Source organism: Trematomus bernacchii, unplaced genomic scaffold, assembly GCF_902827165.1.
Source record: "Trematomus bernacchii unplaced genomic scaffold, fTreBer1.1, whole genome shotgun sequence".
In the NCBI taxonomy this organism is placed as follows: Eukaryota; Metazoa; Chordata; class Actinopteri; order Perciformes; family Nototheniidae; genus Trematomus; species Trematomus bernacchii.
This window is the reverse complement of record NW_022987973.1, coordinates 736,464-755,053: the sequence shown is the minus strand read 5'-3', so window position 1 is coordinate 755,053 and position 18,590 is coordinate 736,464. Positions and strand designations below refer to the sequence as shown.

General features: G+C 42.2%; 1 protein-coding gene across 3 annotated transcripts in view; it reads left to right on the top strand.

Moving 5' to 3' along the window:
• The first annotated feature begins 1,396 nt into the window (after positions 1–1,396).
• Positions 1,397–18,590, top strand: part of insyn1 (inhibitory synaptic factor 1) — a 47,626-nt gene continuing 30,432 nt past the window's right edge. Inside the window, exons 1-2 of one of the 3 annotated variants that reach the window (XM_034116168.1) lie at positions 1,397–1,728; positions 2,421–4,039. In XM_034116168.1, the coding sequence (XP_033972059.1) occupies positions 3,896–4,039 (144 nt within the window). In that variant the 5' untranslated portion in view covers positions 1,397–1,728; positions 2,421–3,895. Of the gene's footprint in view, positions 2,208–2,420; positions 4,040–18,590 lie in introns of all 3 variants that reach the window. The other 2 variants (XM_034116165.1, XM_034116166.1) reach the window with 2 other exon arrangements.

Genomic DNA, 18,590 nt, shown 5'->3' with positions numbered 1-18,590 from the left:
AGCTATTAAAAAATGACGTCTATAAACTGCATGGCACAATAAATCAAAGGCAGAAATATAACGTATAGTTGGACCCGCTCCATATTCCCAGTTAAACTCACAGGGTGGAATGACCTTAGCATTAATAACATATATATTTTACTGGAGGAAATAATCAAATTCTCTACCAATGAAGGCCTCACTGCCACAGAGTTATCTGTGCTCTACACCTGGGCCTTCCCACTAAGAGGTCATTTAGTACACACTTTATTTTGGGAGAGCTCCATGAAATACACCACGAATATCCAAGATATATACGTTTTTTTCTTTTTAAATGATGGCTTGAAAAACTGTGCTGCAAGCTGTTACTGTGTTCTAAGAAGGAGAGCAGTGCGACTAAGCAGTGAATCTACAAAGGAAACATGCTCAAGGACACCTGTTTCTCTCAGGGAGCCGTTTGTGAGAAGCATCTTGCCACTGCAGCAGCCATGTGCAAATGCAGCACAAGATCCCATTTCAGTCCCCTTTCTCCACAATGAGCCACGATGTGCTTTAGAATCTGACGTAATATTAACACATAATAAACAAGTCCTAACATGACACAATGTGACTGTATAAAGAAAAGGAATATTACATTTGCATTTCTTTATTGTATTTTGAAAAAGTAGAACTCTGTTAGAGAGAAATGTACTTTATTAAACTGCAGCCTATGCGCCCAATTAGCACCAGCATAAGGTCTGTGGTGCTAGTGGTAGACATCACAGAGGACCCCGGAACAAATTCATGAGCATGGACGATCCACCTAACTTGAATCCACTCTGCATTTTGCTTTACAATTATGCTAAGGAATGCACTGAGCCGCTGGCTGTTCAGTACAGTTACTGTATCTGCCAAAACCCCCTGGAATCGGGCGTGAATTGCTCAAGAAGTTGCCATTATGAATCTGCTTTACTGTTACAGTATCTCCTTTAGAAAAGTAATTTCATATTAGGGTAATTGCCTCTGGTGGGGTTATGCAGGGCTGTTGTGTTGAAGAAAATGCTGATGAAGAGGACGGGGGAGAGGAAAAGTCAGGCTGGCCCTCCCTCCCTATTCCTGTCTCTCAGTCAGATGAGGTCATCAAACACCAACCTGCTTTGTATATTAATGATGTAACAGCCAGAGGTTTTTGGACACGCTTTCCCCAGAGACTGCTTGGCTGAAGGCAGAGGAAGACTTCATCTTGATTTAAGAGAGAGATAACACCCTCGATATAACTGTGACAAAGGCTAGATAGGCAGTGCGAGGAGATAGTGGGGGAGTGTAGGCGCCGGCAGAGAGGAGAGGACAGGAGAGGAGGGGACTGTGCGATACACTGTGCCTTTAAAGCACCCAGCCCCTCCTCCTCAGAGCCGAGCAGAACAGCCGAGTGGTGCTGGCAGGAGCCTGAGCCCCACGATAAACTCTGGCATCAGCTTCCCTTCATCCGGCAGTCAGCGAGGACACAGTGAGGGCGCAGGGGCAGAGAGACGGGGACGGAGAAAGGGAAAGAGCAAGAGTGACAGAGGGGGGAGAGAGAGAGACGAAACAAGAGAGGATAGGCAGAGAGGGAGAGGCTGTCATAGGAATCACACAGCTCCTTTTTCACAGTTCAGTCTGCTGCCTCCCGGTGCAGGCGAACGCCGACGGGGATGACGGGTGGCGTGCTTTTCGGCAGCACAGTTATCTGAGTGATGGTAGTGGCCGCGGCGGCATCACAATCTGAAACAGGTGTTCTCCTCGCCGCTCCAGCTCTTAGTCATCTTCAGCCCTCCTCTTCAGCCTCCTCTCTCCCTGCTCAGAGTGCTATCAGGGCCATTCATCGTTCCCATCTCATGCCTCCTGCCTCCTCCTCCTCCACAGCTTCATCCTCCACTTCTACTCCTCCTCTGATGAGCCACAGCCTCAAAGTGAAATAGCCCTGCTGATAGAAGCTTCTCTCTCTGTCAAGACAGTAAGTAGGGGAGAGAGGGAGAGAGCTGTGTGTGAGTGTGAGAGAGAGAGAGAGAGAGAAAGAGTAAGAGTCTGTTTGAGATTGAAAGGAATGAGAGGAAGACAAAACGTCAAGGCGGGCGAGAGGAGAAGAGGTTAGTGTGTGCGACAGAGAGGACTGCTGAAGAACCAGCAGGTTGTGTGTAGCTTGAATGATCCTGCTGTGCGTGGACAGTGAGCGCTGGGCATAGCAACAGCAAAAGTGATGCACAGGAAAGGTGAGTAGGTGTGTGTTCCGGTGTGTGAGAGAAAGTGATTCTGAATCTAGAGATACATTTTGACAACGCAGTTAATTGCCGTCCATCTCGGAGTCTTCTTCACTCTATGGCTTTTCTTATGTTGCTATGACTTCGAGAAAGAGGGAGGAATCGAAAGGATTGGGGGATGAGACATGAGAGAATAAGTGATTGCTTTTCTTCCCGTCTGTCCAGGTGCCATGTGTGATTGGCCAGCGCACCCCGTGGCAGTGGCATCGCCCTGGATTTGGAGAGAAGCTCTTCCCCCCGCTTGTTCTCTGGGGCTCCTCAGGGAAGCTTTCATGGGATTTATCTCTTCCTGCTGGATGGCACTGAGCTCTCTGCCTCTCTGAAAAGAGTCCACAGAAAAAACATACACTACACGGATAAGAAGTAAAATAATTATCCAATCACAGCACAAGGAGGCAGACCGGGTTCCCTTAGCAACAACTGAAGGAGAGAAGAGAATCCTTTTCTGTTTCTGCTCCCTTGGTTTTTGGGCACACCCCTGTGGACTGCTGTGGGTCAGTGTTTTCTGAGAGGACTTGGAGAGCGCTGTTGCATAAGACAAGCTGCCACCCGAATTCCAGGGGAAGGCTCTTATTCGAACCGCTTGTAACTGCGTCTCATGGACACCATGATTTTTTGTTATCCCTCTACAAATTCTCATCACAAGTCACGTTCCGCTGGCTTGGAAATCAATTCATTCTGATCCCACGCCACCTGGAATAAGCCCTGCTATCGGGGGAGAGTGGACTCTCTGTGGAAAAAGACCCACACCTACCGTCCTCCCTTTCATGGACGAGAATTGAAGGACAACCAGATTAAGTCATCACCTGCAAAGAAAATGGATGTGAAGCAAAGTTTATTCTGATGCGAGTTTCTACTGAGAATCTTTAACATTTTTCCTGGAGGGGGAAACGGCGCACAGCACAGAGGAATATCCCCTTTTTCCAAACAGGGTCTGTCCTTCTCTCATAACAGACAGTAGCTGAAGGACTATATTTAGAAGGCAAATCTTGTCCCCGCTGGCCACCAATAATGTAGAACACGATCATTTTGAAAACTGAGCCACTGCTGGGAGTTCTATTTTTCTATCTATGTTGGATAGCTTTCTCTATAAAAAGGGTTAATATGAACCCATTTTCTGCTTTCACTTTTGTATGTTAGCCTGCCATTATGTCACTGTGTTTCACAAGTAAAAAAGCTTTTACAGGACAAGTGGAAGGGGGAAAAAGTCTCTTCCCTGTATAGTCGGGCGTTTTAAATAGCATCTTCTCGGGAACAATTTCAAACGTACACACTGACACATGAGATGAGTTGGCTCAACAAGATTATGTAAGAGTTTCGTACGAGCTTCAGCCCATGTGTTCTGCCTGTTTCTTTTCCATGGATTTACAGCGCTTGACTTTTCCCATGCTCATTTTCTCTTCATTTTTGGAAGTGTCTACAAGAGGGCATGGATGTGTGAGCCTGTGCCTGGTGTGCGGGCGAGGCAAGGTGTTTTGGCTGCCCAGGTGCTTTTAAGATGTTGAGGTCTCCCTGCGTGGCCGGGGCCCCTGTTCGGATCAGTAGCACTGAGGCTCCTTGTAGCCAAAGACATGGACCCCGACTCGGCTCCCCCACGCCCTCAGCCTGTTGGCCACTGGCCCCACGTCGCCCTGTAAAGGATGTCCCTCAGCAGAGCTCCGGCCCGGGACACCTCTGAGACCCCGAGCCCGAGAGAACGCATCCGCAGCCACATGAAGATGGTGATCGACCAGCTGGACGGCATTCTCAAAGAGCTCAAGGATGTGGCCAAGGAACTCCGGGAGGTGAGGTTTAAAATTCAGCTTTCACATATCATGCTCCTGGGGGGTGGGGGGGAGTTTAGCGTAGAACAGGAGGGGGATGAGACGGAGGCAGGGAAAGAACGTGGGTGCCAGGTGGGTGTGCTTCTCAAGTAGGCTGCATTTAATTAAGTGTAAAATTATTTTTTACCGAGCATGGAGATTTTGATTAAGATTTGAAAGTGATGAGATCTCACTTTTTTTTTCCCCCTTGTTTTGGAACAGGAGGAGGATACTGTTGATTAAAACCGCAGCGAGTCCGTCTTCCTTTTCCAATCAAACAAATGCTTATCGCCAATTACAAATGTCCTTCATGTGTTCAGTGGTGTCTTGAGGGAGGTACAGTCAATGTTAAGAGCTGTTGAAAAGCAGCAAAGCCGGGGCTGTAAGGAAACACAGAAAGGCTTAGATAAGATACAAGACTTAGCGCCGCAATAGTTATATAACCGTTTTGTTAAGGATCAGCTGGATTGCTACTGTAGTTTTCCAACTGCCATGGTAACACTGGGAGATTTCTGTGTGTATAAACGGTACACAGTTTGACAAAAGGATCAGCAAAGAAATATACCGTGCGTGAATGTGTGTGAATGTGCTCTCACAAGTAAATTGACTGAACAAACATGTGTGTGATGGCTGATAATCAGGGTACATCTGTTCATGAGCGTGTGAGAGTACAAAATGGCCCTCATCATCTCTTTGGGATCTTCCCCTGCAGTGTCCTCAAAGCTGGGAGCTCTTCACGCAAAGCTCCTCCAAAGAAAGAGATAATGGCTGATAGAGAGACAGAGACAAATGAAACCAGAGCAAACAGTTGTGTCTGACCCATCCCACATCCTCCGAGCTTATCACATGATAATCCTCCCACCTGCTTCTGATCAGGGATGCAGAGGGAGTGTGTGTGTTTATAAACGTGTTGAAAAAGCGAAATGGTGGATGTTAGCCCATGTAATGACCTGAAGGAGGAGGAGGGTTTTGAACAGCCAGGGTGAAGCTGCCATAACTCACTCCATCACCGCACAGGATCCCCGCAACCCCCCACACTCTCTCTTCTCCCTGACTCCCAGCTCTGTCCCGCTCACCATGCTCTACTTTATGTACTTGCACAGTTGGAGGTGCAAGGGCACAGCTCACAGTGCGCCTTCCCTCTGGTGAGCAGGAGAAGCCGGCATGTGCGCGAGTGATTGATGATTATGGGACAACTGCAAGTGGAATAATGTTGGCTGGAGCTATTTATAAACAAAAACACAGCGTGTGCCTCTGCCAGCTCCAACGCATATTACCATTCTTATCCCAGACCCCATTAGAGAGGGCTCGGCACAGAGGCTCAAATGTCATTTTTTTATTGGGAGAGCACAATCCCACATATTGAAATGGCTAAGGAATCATATTAGCTGCAGTGGCAGTCATAATGCTGGTATCAATATCCTGCAATTAACTGACCTATGAGATTGCAGGGAATCAAAAGAAGATGAAGAATCAGTGCAGCGCCATCAGATGCATGGAAGCCTAATGTTCCATACAAGCCTTCATTGTTGGCCACATGAAAGGAACAACATAATAGATAACAACTGTCATATAAATAAATGATGAATTGCCGTGTGAATGTAGTGAAATAAATAACTCCGTGAAGGAGCAGTAATGACTGATTATCACCCACAAGGTCTTTGGGGAACTGGAGATACTGCAGTGCTCCGAGGAGTTAAAGCTGACACTCCAAAGCACGTAGCTGCCCAGAAATTAGGAAACTGGTCTGTCACGATTCTTACTTCACAGTATTGTTTGCACAGCTCAAGATCACATACGTGCAGTGTAATTGTGTCAAAAGCTGTTAAAAAAATCTAATTTCATCATTAGTCAAACTGCCCACATTTAATTTGCTGATTGCTCATTGCTTCAAAGGTTGCGCATTGTATATTGCAATATTCATTTTAAACATTAAGTCCTGTACATGTATTAAAATGTGTAGATTTGAAAAGGTTTTCAATCTGTCCTTCACAGGCTTACAGATTTCTTTAAGGTGATAAAAGTGCCGGGAATAAACCTTTTATCACTTAATGCTAAATTGTTGAGCAAAATCTAACAGTTTTTAATTGAATAAATATTTCAAGCCCCAAGGAACATTTTAAAAAGGCCCAAGGGCAATCTCACATCCAAAAAGTAGGTGACACAGAAACATTGTTTGAATACATTTTGCAAATTGAGTAGCTTAGAAGTCCAAAGAAGGCAAACTAGGGTAGTTTTGCAGATTTCAAAATAAAAATTATCCATCCAAAATTGCTAGTTTCTTCAGCACAATGTGGTCTTGGATAAGTGATACTAACAAGCACCAATAAGCAAAGTGATTAAATACTGAACATGATGGTATAAATTAAGAACATTTGGCTGAAAGGAACAAGAACTTCCCCATTACAAAGACTTTCCACTCCACTGATTCTAACCCAATGTGGCTCCTTAAAAAGATGGTTGCTAAAAAAAAAAGGGGTCATCCATTGGTCCTTCTTTCTTCTCTGCCAAAAGTAATGATCCTGACTTTGGATCACTACAACACACTTAGTGCAGTCTAATCAAACCGTGTGGTGAACTTACCATTACACTTTAATCACCGTCAGGTAAATGGGATTTTTGTTCCTATGTGGCAAATATCTAGCATTCAGTCATTTGGACAGTGCAGTGTCTGATTTCATCAAACAGTCATTTTCAGGGAGCCTGAGAAATTAGCAATAATGAATCTTAAATTAAAAAAAATTATACGAACAAATGTCCATGTACATCTGTCAGGGTTGTGCTTTTTCAGTCAAACCTTCTAAGAGTTTATTATTAGTTTTTTCTTCAGTGTTATCGACCCATCTGGTCTCTAAGCAACTATGTTTTTTTTATTCATCCAGGTAAATTCCATATAATTTACATAATTACCTAACATGTATCCATTAACCATGATTAGCTTTCAAACATGTGGTACAATTATATATAATTCCTTCTCCTTGGCTGATGGTGTGTTGGTCACTTCAATTAGCTGGTCTACTGTGGAATACAATCGAGACATTTAGCATCCATGCAATGTGGCTTCCACCCCAAGCCAGCAAAATAAAAAATATAAGCTGTCTCTACAAAAGTGCATATACTGATAATCTATAAGAGATATGTAAACATAAAAGCTGTTTTATTAGAGAGATCGTTTTATTTTTGAAAGACTGTGATGCTTTCACAGTTGCTTGTCCTTGCTACAAGCACAGTCTCGGGCATAAATCTCCTTTACATGTCAACGAAAAATGGACCACGGACTACACATAGTTTTCCAAGATACCTCCCTTCAAAAGCCTATTACAGTCAAATGCAGCCTGCCTCACGTGTGAATCCCATTACAGGCCCCATGACAGGTCAAATGAGAAGGATGTAAACGGAAGGACGTAGGAAGGTAATATACTGATAAACTACTCCATTTGTAATAATAACACCGGCAGTAGTGGCAACTCTAGAAGAAATCATTTATTTAGGTATCATTTCAACCTTGGACTTAGAAGTTTGAGGATAAGAACAAATACAAAAATTGCACGAAAGAGATGCAAAGAACCGTCTGAAATGTCTGACGTTGAGCTGTTCCTTCTGGGAGAAAGGGCACGTAAGGAAACGCAAATGTTGGAGTGCACTCATGTTGGTTATTAGAGAGATACAGACTTGTAAATTGAAAGAATTTAATGAAGCGTTAAAAAAGAAAATAGAGAGAGACCGGGGAGAAGATGTAGCGGCACTTGGGGGAAGGGGTTTGGCAGTGAGCTACACGTCTTTATACGGAAACCAAACGGGGATGATGGACTGTTATTATGTGGATGTAGTTATTATGCAGAATCATACCACGAGCAGACGATGCTGCACGTCTGTGCACGGCTCAAGACAAATGAACACAGGAAGGCAATCAGGACTCAGGAATTAAAGCTCCAAAAGAGAGGAGAGGATATAAGCTGGACAAAGAGCAATTATGAACAGCAGAGTACAGCATGTGCAGGACACTGGCCTCCATCAGTCAGCTGTAGTTGCATGCACGACGCTCAGTGTAATAACGGAGACTGGCTTACCGTTTAGACTCAGCACTGAAGACAGAGCAGGGAGGCAGCAGGAAAGCACTGGCGTCAGGTGAAAACGGCATCCTCCCAAAGTCAGCTTTTTAGGAATAACGTCCTAAACCCTTTATTAATGAGTCTTGCCACCGTGCAGTTTTAGAACTACATAATGGATTTTTTAAAGTGTTTCATTAATGTGTTCCATCTACTGAAAATCAGCAGAGAGTAGCATCAGGATTGAGAGCCTTTTAGGTTTCTACGGTCAACTTTGTGCATGACAAGCTCAGACTAAATCTGCAGGAACACCTTAAAGTCACATTAAAGAAAAGGTTTGTCCTTTCAATTTCCATTCATCCTCTTTTTACCAGATACCAGCATGATAGCATTGGTTGGTAAATAAAGGCATTTGGCCAAAATAGAAAACTGTTATGCGAATGATTCGAAGGCTACCATGTGGTGCTCCTTCATGTCTGTCCCATGTTTAAATAATCCATTGTTAAAGCCTGGTGTGGTATCCAACAGCTGGCCCCAGATCAGCCAGCCAACGGTGTCTCTTTCTCTAGACTGAAACCAGTTATGACACCACATCGAGGAGGGAACTGCGGTCCCTTATCTGCTGGAGCTGCCGCGCTCAGCACTGAACCAAATCTGTTCCAAAACCCAAAGGGAGCCAAAGGCAAAATCAAAGGGCTATCTTTCTTTTCTTCAGGGGCCTTATCCTCTCCTCACACTGTGTTTCCCCCTGCTGATGCTGATGCTTCTGCTGAGCAGGGCAGGGAGCAGAAGACTGCCAAGCAAGAATACTTCAACATTTTACCATGAGACTCCAGGACTAAACACCAAGACTAGGACTTGGGGAGTAGAACAATATAAGGGCCACTGGTAAACAAAGTCTCCATTGAATGAAATAGTTGATCTGATTTCTGGGGAATATTTTCCGGAAGGTTTAAGGGCATTGGAACATTTGATAACTCCTGTTGGGGAAATGGCTTACTGCCGCAGCATGTAGTACAATAGAATATTTTAGAATAATTAACGTGGGCAATTATAGCAAGGATTTAGCAAATGTTCTCATGGTTCACAACTACAATTACTCTTTATAGACAACGAATTGGGAAAAATATGAGGAATACAAGTTTAATTCACTAAGAACTTCTTCCTCTGTGCATGTGCATGTTGAAGTCATTTCATTGTAAATACAAATCCAGTTAAATTTAACAATTAAAAATGACTTGATGTGGCTGAATACCACAACATATTGGCAGGAGACTGTGGCTCCATGTTTGTCCAAATGAATGGCTACAATCAGAAATTACAATCAGTCACAAAGCTGTGTCCTGGTTGATCATTTCCCACAAAGCAACCATTTTGACTTGGCTACAGAGTACTGTGGGTTTACTGGCCAGTTGACCACAGCCCAGTGGTCTCCATTGACGACTGCCCAGTCTGTTCTCCATCACATAGTCCATTTACTTCTGATTGAGGCAGGCTTGGCCCAGTATACGACCTGTGAACATGTCCACCAGCTGTCCTAGCAGGCAAACAACGCTCTGTAGGCAATAGTGAAAGCTTAACCACTCACACAGGAAAGTACTCTTCAACCTGACATACCTGGGCCAAAGGGTTTCTTCTCATTAAAAACCATTTGGAAGAAATGACAAGTACCCGCTTGCCGTGTCTGTCAATGTGTTCTTCCTTGTCAGACCTCTTTTGTGTGTGGAAATTAAATTCTTAAATTAAACATGCCTCCAGCGCAGTTCTCTTTACTCAGGAAAACAACAAGAACAAGGTACCTCAAGCCTTATCTATTCTTTGCTGAACATAAAACACCCTGCCATCTCAACACCTGTGTTTCAGCCTTGAGCTGAGCTCCACATAAAACCACTTGGAATGAATCAGAGGCTCAATTATTCTCAGGACTGATGAAATACTGCTTCGGGATTTGAAGTGAAAATGTCAGATCATGTCCTGGTTGAACTGATTTTAAATGGATTCCGACCTGAGCACGGCATGCTCATGTCTGCTTGTACAAAACTACCATGGTGACCCCATTGAATAACTACAATTTGATAACAAATATGGCCCATGACTTAACAGGTGATAAGGGAGGTGATAATAAACATATTTTCCATTTATTTGATGATTTTACCAAGAATAGCTGGCAAATAGGGATGTCCCGATCACCTTTTTTTGCTCCCGATCCGATCATTTGATTTTGACAATCTGCCGATACCGATTTTTCCCGATCCGGTCTTTATGCAATGCATTAAGAGAAAAAAAAGGTAACAGATAACGGCTGGTCATCCAACGCGATGAATTCAGCTATCTTGGCTGTTATTTTTTTGGCCTTTTCACTGTTCTGGGGCAGTTTCTCTTTCCTTTTTAAAAGTCTCTGAAAGTGTCGGTTGTTTCAGTGCCGTTACCTGAGTGGCCGCTGTGTACTCGTCGTGTTGTTGTTGGTGTTTGTATTAGATTGGTCGTGTTGAACGTAGCTCTGTTCTTTCCACCACGCGGAACCTCCGCCTTGCAAACATTGCATCTGGCTGTTACACTGCCTTCACTTTCAATTTTATAATACTTCCAAACTCCTGACATTTTCTCTGTCCCGACTCCCGAGTCACCAGCTGAACGTAGCCTCTTGTTAGCTTACTGCTACTATTAGACACTGCGCCCACTCTGTTGCCAGATTTGAGAGAAATAAGCAACCAGGTCTTTGAAAACAAGCCCAAAAGAAGCAACACATACATGATGTTGTGTAATTTTAAACCAAAACTAAGGCCTCAGGATGACTTTAAGATGTGAACATGGTCATTTTTGTTTTGTAACATTAAATAAAAAAATAATATTTTATAAAAAAAAAAAATAATAATAATAATAATAATAATTCCCGATCCCCGATTTTTTTCTCCCGATTCCGATCTTTTGAAAATCACGTGATCGGCTCCACTTGGGACATCTCTACTGGCAAATGAATCAATTCCAGATTTACATTTCCTAGATGCTCATATGTTACTAAATTGTAATGAAATCAATTAAAATATACAGCCCAAAATCAGGAATTTGCATTAGAAGCCACTACGGCATACAACGCCCTCGGATTACATTAAACGTAAGCAGTATTAAGGAGTGAAAGGAGAGCAGAATCAAAGGGGGGGGAGGGGGGGGGGGGGGTAGCAGTAAAAAAACGGGTTAAGACTTTAGCGGCATCTAACCTTGAGAGCTGTAAAGAGAATAAAAACGGCGCCACGCAAAGCATTCCCCTGAGCCTCTTCCACCTAGCTCTGCTGTGGGGCTCCAGCTCCTTCAGGATGCAGGCCCAGCATATTGACTAGCCCATCATGCCTGTAAGACCCAGTGGATTAGCTGGCCCTTTGAGCTCGGCCTCCCTATGCGAACTCCGCATACGCTGTAATGAGGGCTTTAGGTTATACATCTGCTGAGGTAAACACTCCAAAAATTGCACTCATCTTGCTCATTGATTTGTATCAAATAACACGCATACTGTGGGCGAGTAACGGATAAAGCGGTGACTTATTTTTACTTTTTTCTTTTTTTAAACCTTGCATGTTTGTATTTTGTGATTCAGCCACAAACCCTTTTACATGTCCCTAGGCGAGGATGGAGCTGAATAGGATGAAAAGGGGAGTTAAAGACAGGGACAAGAAAAACAAAATGTGTCCAAGTGAGATGGAGAGAGAAAAGGAGAGAAAGAGATGAAGGGCGGATGGAGATAATGGTTTCTCCTGCTGCACAGAATTGCGACAGACTGGGTGGAACAGCTTAGATCAATTGTTGCAATTGTGCTCGTTCGTGGGCGTGTTTCGGATTGTGTTGGCCCATCTCTGTGCTGTGAATAAAACCAGTAGGCTGTAGTTAATGGTGTGAAAAATGGCATCCATCGAAGTGCACAAGCAGCCTCCGAGAATAGCTACATCATTTCATTGTGTCAAAGCATACTGTACGCAGAGAGACAGCGTGCTCTCTATTAGGACGCAAGACTCTCTCTTCCACCTGGTGTGGAACAAACGTTTTAAGAGTACAAATTCAAGTAAGGAATAATGAGAAATACAAATTATTAATGTGAAAAGATCTTTTGTTTTTAACTTCATTTCCACTGCCTGTGAAAGTGCTCAGGGCAATGTGGGCCACTGCACTCAACAGTGTATCAGCCTAATCCAGCTCCAATCTTTGGAAGAGCGTTATACTGAGGGATCATCAGGCAGCTTTTTTTGTCCTGCCTTTTATTTTTAGCCATAGCCTGTGATGCATCATAAATCAACCCAGTTTCAAATAAGATTGTTCAGTTTTAACCAGCAGGAATAGCTGAACCGAGATAGCACGTGAGCAAGTGTTTGTATCCTCTGGCCTTAACAAATGCACATAAACATATAATGTTGAGCAGATGTTCACAGGTACCTCACAAGTTGGTTCTTAGAATAATGAATATTGTGAAGGTTTCTTATATTTGAAGCATGCTTTTAGTATTTTTTCTTCCATCTTTTGAGGAAAGTTTTTGAACAATATGATGATGTTGGCTACTTGACTTGATAATGTGTTGTAGAAAACTAAAAGGGTAGTAAAACAATGTTTATAGCATTTTGTTAAGAGGAAATGTTACAGTATTCCAACTAAAGGTTCCACTTTTATTGTGTCAACAATTATAAGAAATAAGCCATTGCACATTTAGTCTGACTTGTAGTTTGACACTTTAACCATTTAGATGAGATTATGTATACAGTAGTTTAGATTGTGGTAAATAATTACTAAGCACATTTCCCCAAGCACAATTTCATTATGTCCTGAAGAAACAACAACCACCTCACAAACACAGAGGACAAAATAAGGACACGCTGCCTTGGAAAACACATTTTTCAAGTCTGCACATTTTGGCACAACATCAGCTAGGTCGTCCCGTCTTCTCCACTTAGACTTCTTTTATTGATTGCATTGGAGTTCAGACAGCAAAAAATGCTAATACAAATCTTAAAATCGTGTTTATAAAAAGTTTATTAAATGATCTGAAATGCATTGCTACTAAATTGTTGTTACTTTCCAAATGTCAACACCATGTCTTTGGCAATGTGATGGTTATAGTTTTATTGATGGTAACCAGATGGATACTTTCACAGCTTTTATTTTTTCTTAATCTCTAAATGTGGCTCCTGAAACAATTTGCTAAGTTAATTATACAATGTTCAAAATATAGTAAAATGAACTCAAGAATAATCTCATCATTCTTCACGTTTTATTTTACTGGCACAAATCAGAGCAGATGTGATTTTTTTTACAGTTCCAATTTGCAACAGGTGCTCAGAAAATAATTACTATCGAGTGGTTAACATTTTTTGAAGTCTGTTCGGCAACAAAAATTGAATTTGATCTTAAAAATTGCTCACGGAAGAAAGCCAATATGTTCTCTTAATGTTTTAACACCTAACGTACAAATGAGGAAAGGAAAGAAAGCCAAAAGATATTCTGATTTATAAAACCTTGTGTACGCCTGCCAGTGCACCTTTGTTTGTTTGTTTATTTATTTATTTAAAGGACAGTGCACATTAATCCACATTGCTGTAAATGAGCCAGTATTAGCCAGCAGGCTAATTTTCAACTGTTGTCCTTGGCAAGATGTTAAATAACCACAACAAGACTACGTGGATCAGCGTCACATCCCGTCCTTGACACATTCAACCATAAATGATCAATGGAGCAAATCTTAAAAGGTCCCCTATTATACTGTTTTTCATCAATATATTATAGGTCTCAGATATATACAAAACATATCTCTGAAGTGTTTGGCTCCAAACACCAAACAGATCATTGCAGAATCCCATAATCCCCTCTGTTTCAGCTCTGTTTCAAAAGTGCTGATTCTCTGTCTGTTACTTTAGATGAAAATAAGGAGCCCCTCCCCACGCCCCTCTGAGAGATATTTGGTTAAAAAGAACACAATGGTGCTCTAGGAGGAGATTCAGGTGATAAGGTGGTGGGGGTTACCTTGGTTGGTGATTGGCTAATGGTTACTCAAGCCAAAAAATCGTTATGACATCATAAAGTGGCCAAAATCTGATCAGCTCATTTTCAGACAGGTTGTTATATAAATGGATCAGGACAAAAAGTGAGCGAATCTTTTCTCCGGAAACGTTCAGAATCTCTTTACACAGAGGGGACACATGTTGATGTAGAAAAGACATGAAAAAGTGGATTTTGCATAATAGGTGAACTTTAAGGTTGATTATTATATAACACAAGTTTATATTATTTACAGTAAATCCCATCGACTACCATAGAAAGACCATTTTTTTCCTTCTGGCAAATAAATCACCATGCTGATGGCTGAGGTTGTCCCTAAACATTCGTTCCTGCCTAGTCTTTCCATTCAACATTATACAGCATTACACATTAAACGTGTCACTGCAGTATTTATATGTTTACAGCAATCAAACGGATTGCTTCACAACTTACCAACATGGTCACACAAATGAGTGATACCTCCTACCGAGGGCTATCATTTGAAAACACATTTTGATAGGTGAACACCATATATTTATTAATTTAAGCTATGTTATGGAGAACTTGGCACTGGGGCTTACCGTATAATGAGGATAAGGAGTGTAATGATGGTGCGAGAGCCGTCACTGGTTTTATTTCCAGACTTTGCTAATTTACACAATCTGTGCAAGTAGAGAAGTTGTGACAGGAGAAAGCAGAGTGTGTTGCGAACAGATTGCACTGGAGACGCGGTCATGTAGACTGCAGTGATTTTACACACAAAAACTTTTGTATTAGAAGATACTATTAAGACAACCAATAAGCAAACGGTTAAACTGTAAATAAGACCTCTGTTCTAGATTTTAACTTGGTATTAATCGATATTTTTCTTCGACTTGTCTCGGCCTTGATACATTCTGGTTTCCTTTGGTTTAGGTTGTCATGATTACAACACTGACTTTGAGCAGAAAATGAGTGGCAGAAAGTCCACTAACTTTTCTGACCGGAAATCACAGATTACTGGAGAGGATAATAGGCTAATATAAAGGTAATGCACTTTGTAACAGGACTAGAAATGGTAAAACAGAAGATTCTCTGACTTGGACCTGAATGAATGCCAACTAGACTGAGATCTATTTAACATTTAAATGTCTTTAATTACTTCATTTTATGAGGAACCTGTCCGTCTGAATATCGAAGCAGAGTGTCTGCGGTTGGCCCAAGGTGTCGTAGTTAATCTGCATCGAGGGTCTGAAGAGAACTGTAACATTAGACGAATCAGTTCTTTTTTAAAACTTATTCATGAACAATTACATTTCAAAATGAATGAGACTGCTACAAACTAAAATAAGAATATGGATCTCAAGTCAGGTACAGTTTGGGTTAGAATATCTTTGCTCTAAAGAAACATGGCTACCTGGGTACTGCAAAGCTATTCATCATCAGAAAACAGTGAATCATTTTAAGAGTCATCAGGGGCTCTAATAAACCAATGGATCACCAATTTTAAACATTGTCATTGAAATGCGAGTCAAGTCAAACATTGTGACACACGAGATGCATTCAAGTTCAACTAATAAGCTTGTTGTAGAAAACGTTGCTAACTGAGATTAGAAGTCTGTGTTCAATTATTGTAGGTTCCCTCATTTCAGTGCTTCTGTGCATCATTGATTTGACCCTTTTGGCTATGTGGCTAGTTGGTAGTTTCATTGGAGGATCCAGGAAAGGCTAGTTTAATGTCAGTTAATGTTGTCGGTGCAAATGTTAAGGCTACAGGTGAATAAGTTGGTCATGATAATGAGTTATACCTCCAGTAAGTATTCAGCGGTGGTTGGGTTTCCACATTTTGCTCAGCTTACAAGTGACCTTTGTTACAATGTTTGTACATGTTTCACTACGGTCACTGTGATTCTTGGTAAAGCGCAGCACCTTTACACTGTGGGGTCTAAAATATGAAAAAAACACCTGATGAGTGCTTTCAAAGACAGCTCTCCCATGCTTTTGGGAAATTCCCCCCCCCCCCCATTTCTTTTTCCCTGCTCTTGCAGCTCACACTCTGCCAGTTGCACAGCATGGATGGCTGCCACCACTGTCATTGTCAATAACACGACAACCATCTAACGCAGGGCAGGGCAAGATGAAAGAGGCACAGCAGAGAGGACAGGATAATTATTCAGACTCACAGCTAAGAGCAGAAGGGGAAAAAACATGTCAACAAACTGTTTGGATGATTTATATTTTTTGTCATCTGCGCAGTCACCTGTGCAATTGGCAGTTTATGGCCAAGATGATGAAGCCCAAGATTCCTGACTTTTATGCAAAGTAGGCGATATAGCAAGGTCTACGAGGGTGAAAATTATAATTAGACCTTTGGGTCCGCTGTTATTCTCAAGGATATTAACTGAGGATGGGACTGCGGGTTGATGCGGACCGTGAGCTGCAGGTTCTGATTAGAGAGAAAAAATCCTAATTATGATTATGCAAAAAGCAGATTGGAGATTTACTGATGAATTCACAGATGAACATGCATTAGCAAATTCCCAAGGTTAATAACCTGCTGGACTGTTTTCTTTGTGTTCAACATTGTGACGTGTCGTGCCAACCATTTCAATATACAAGTGTATTTTGTAGTGCAACCTGGGGATGAATTTGTAACAGAAATAATTGTAAATTGCAGCAACTTAAGATTTTACTGTGCAGTTTGTTTAATTTAAGGCATTAGTAGATACACTGTTTACTAAAGACCAACAGAATATAGGGTAATCTTCACGGCAATAATTCATCCCCTAATTGCAGCATTATCACAGGTCCAATGCATGATTTATTGAATTCATTCCAAGATTAGGATCAACACAGAAAGCCAGACAGATCCCATTGATTTAAGTGGTGGTCACCTTGACCCTGGCCATTGAAGCGTAAAACTCTGTGAGGTCATACACTTTAAGATTGATTGAAATAATATGGTTTTATTGAATGACTTAAAAGTAAGTCGTGCTTTCATCACTCACACAAAATGACACGACGCAATATATTCAATAGAGCCAACATAGTTACATAGTTGATCGGTAACCACAGTCAGTTCTATAGTGAATCTATTATGCAAGGCATGTGTCCACAGTGACTCACACACACACACCCAGAAGTGATGCATAGTAGTGCACACACACAAATCCATTTCTGCTTCCTGTGTGTGGTAAGGAGGGTATAAAATAGCTCAAGAGTCTGACAAGTAAAGCTGCTCCACAGTCCTCAACTCAACCATGATTCACAGTGTTGAGGCTCTGAGTGAGCCAGATTATTCACTGGGAATTAGATGGTTGATAGAGATACTAGAAATGACTTTTTATTCTGAAAGATATATGAAATTATTCCTTTTCTTCAAACTACTATGTTTTTATTATAAAATCATTCAGCTGTTGTGGTTGTTTGTATCTAGTAAATGCATGGTTTCAAGGGTTCATGTGTGATCATCAACAGAGTGTGTGGTCCAGTGAAAAGATATGATGCCATTTGTGTGGGACTTAAAAGTAATTTATGATGCAAAGACCCCCACAGAGCTAAATGTCCAGCCACTATCACATAAATCATCAACCCCAGTGGGCAGCTTCAGGTTTGTTTGAACCAATTCTGTGTTCAATCGTAAACTGCAAAAGGCAAACTACGTGACTCATTGACCTAACGTTTGACGACTTTGGTTTTAGAGCCTTTGACATGGATTAAAGTGGAGGGAGAGATCGAGCAGAGGTGGAGCTGCATTGATGACCTCCATAGTTTCTATCAAGGTCGCAGCTAGAATTATAACTCCTAGAATCAGCTGTTCATGTTGGCAAAGAGGGCAGCTTGATGGAGTGGTTTGCCCATAGTCAGGACTTTTGGAGTCAGGTGAGGGTGAAGACACGAAGGTCATCCATTTGTGTGGTGGCTTTTGTCAGCACAAAACAAATAGGACAAGGGTAGAACACAACCCTGCTGATGTCCAATGTCCGTTGCAGTCTGTAGCAGTGACTGGGGAGGGGAATATTTAGACACTGAGAACCAAGAGATGATTTAGAGAAAGTGAAAGCGATGGAGGCAGAGGGGGAGAGAGGAGGAGCCCGGGAAAGAATAAGAAAAAAGAGCAGACAGGCGGAGAGGAAGGCTTATCACTTGGCCTGCAGACAACAGTTCTTTTTCTGAGCTGGAGCCGTGTGCACAGGGCCGGGGGCGGGGGGGGGGGGGAAGTGCTTTCCTCTTCGGGGTGCACGAGCCAGAGGGTCAGCAGTTCATCGCATAATTCGATGGCTGCAAGTCAGGCGCAGATGCACAACAATAGAAAACGGGACCTAGCTATTTAACACCTGTCATTCCTGCATCTGCACTGGGAGCTGTCAAGAGCGGCTGTTAGCCAAAGCATATTTGCAAGATTTCACAAAGGGGGAGGACAAAATATTTATTTATTTTTCCATCAGAGTGCTTGCATTTTTTCAGAGTCCTTTACCCCTCAGAAGCGT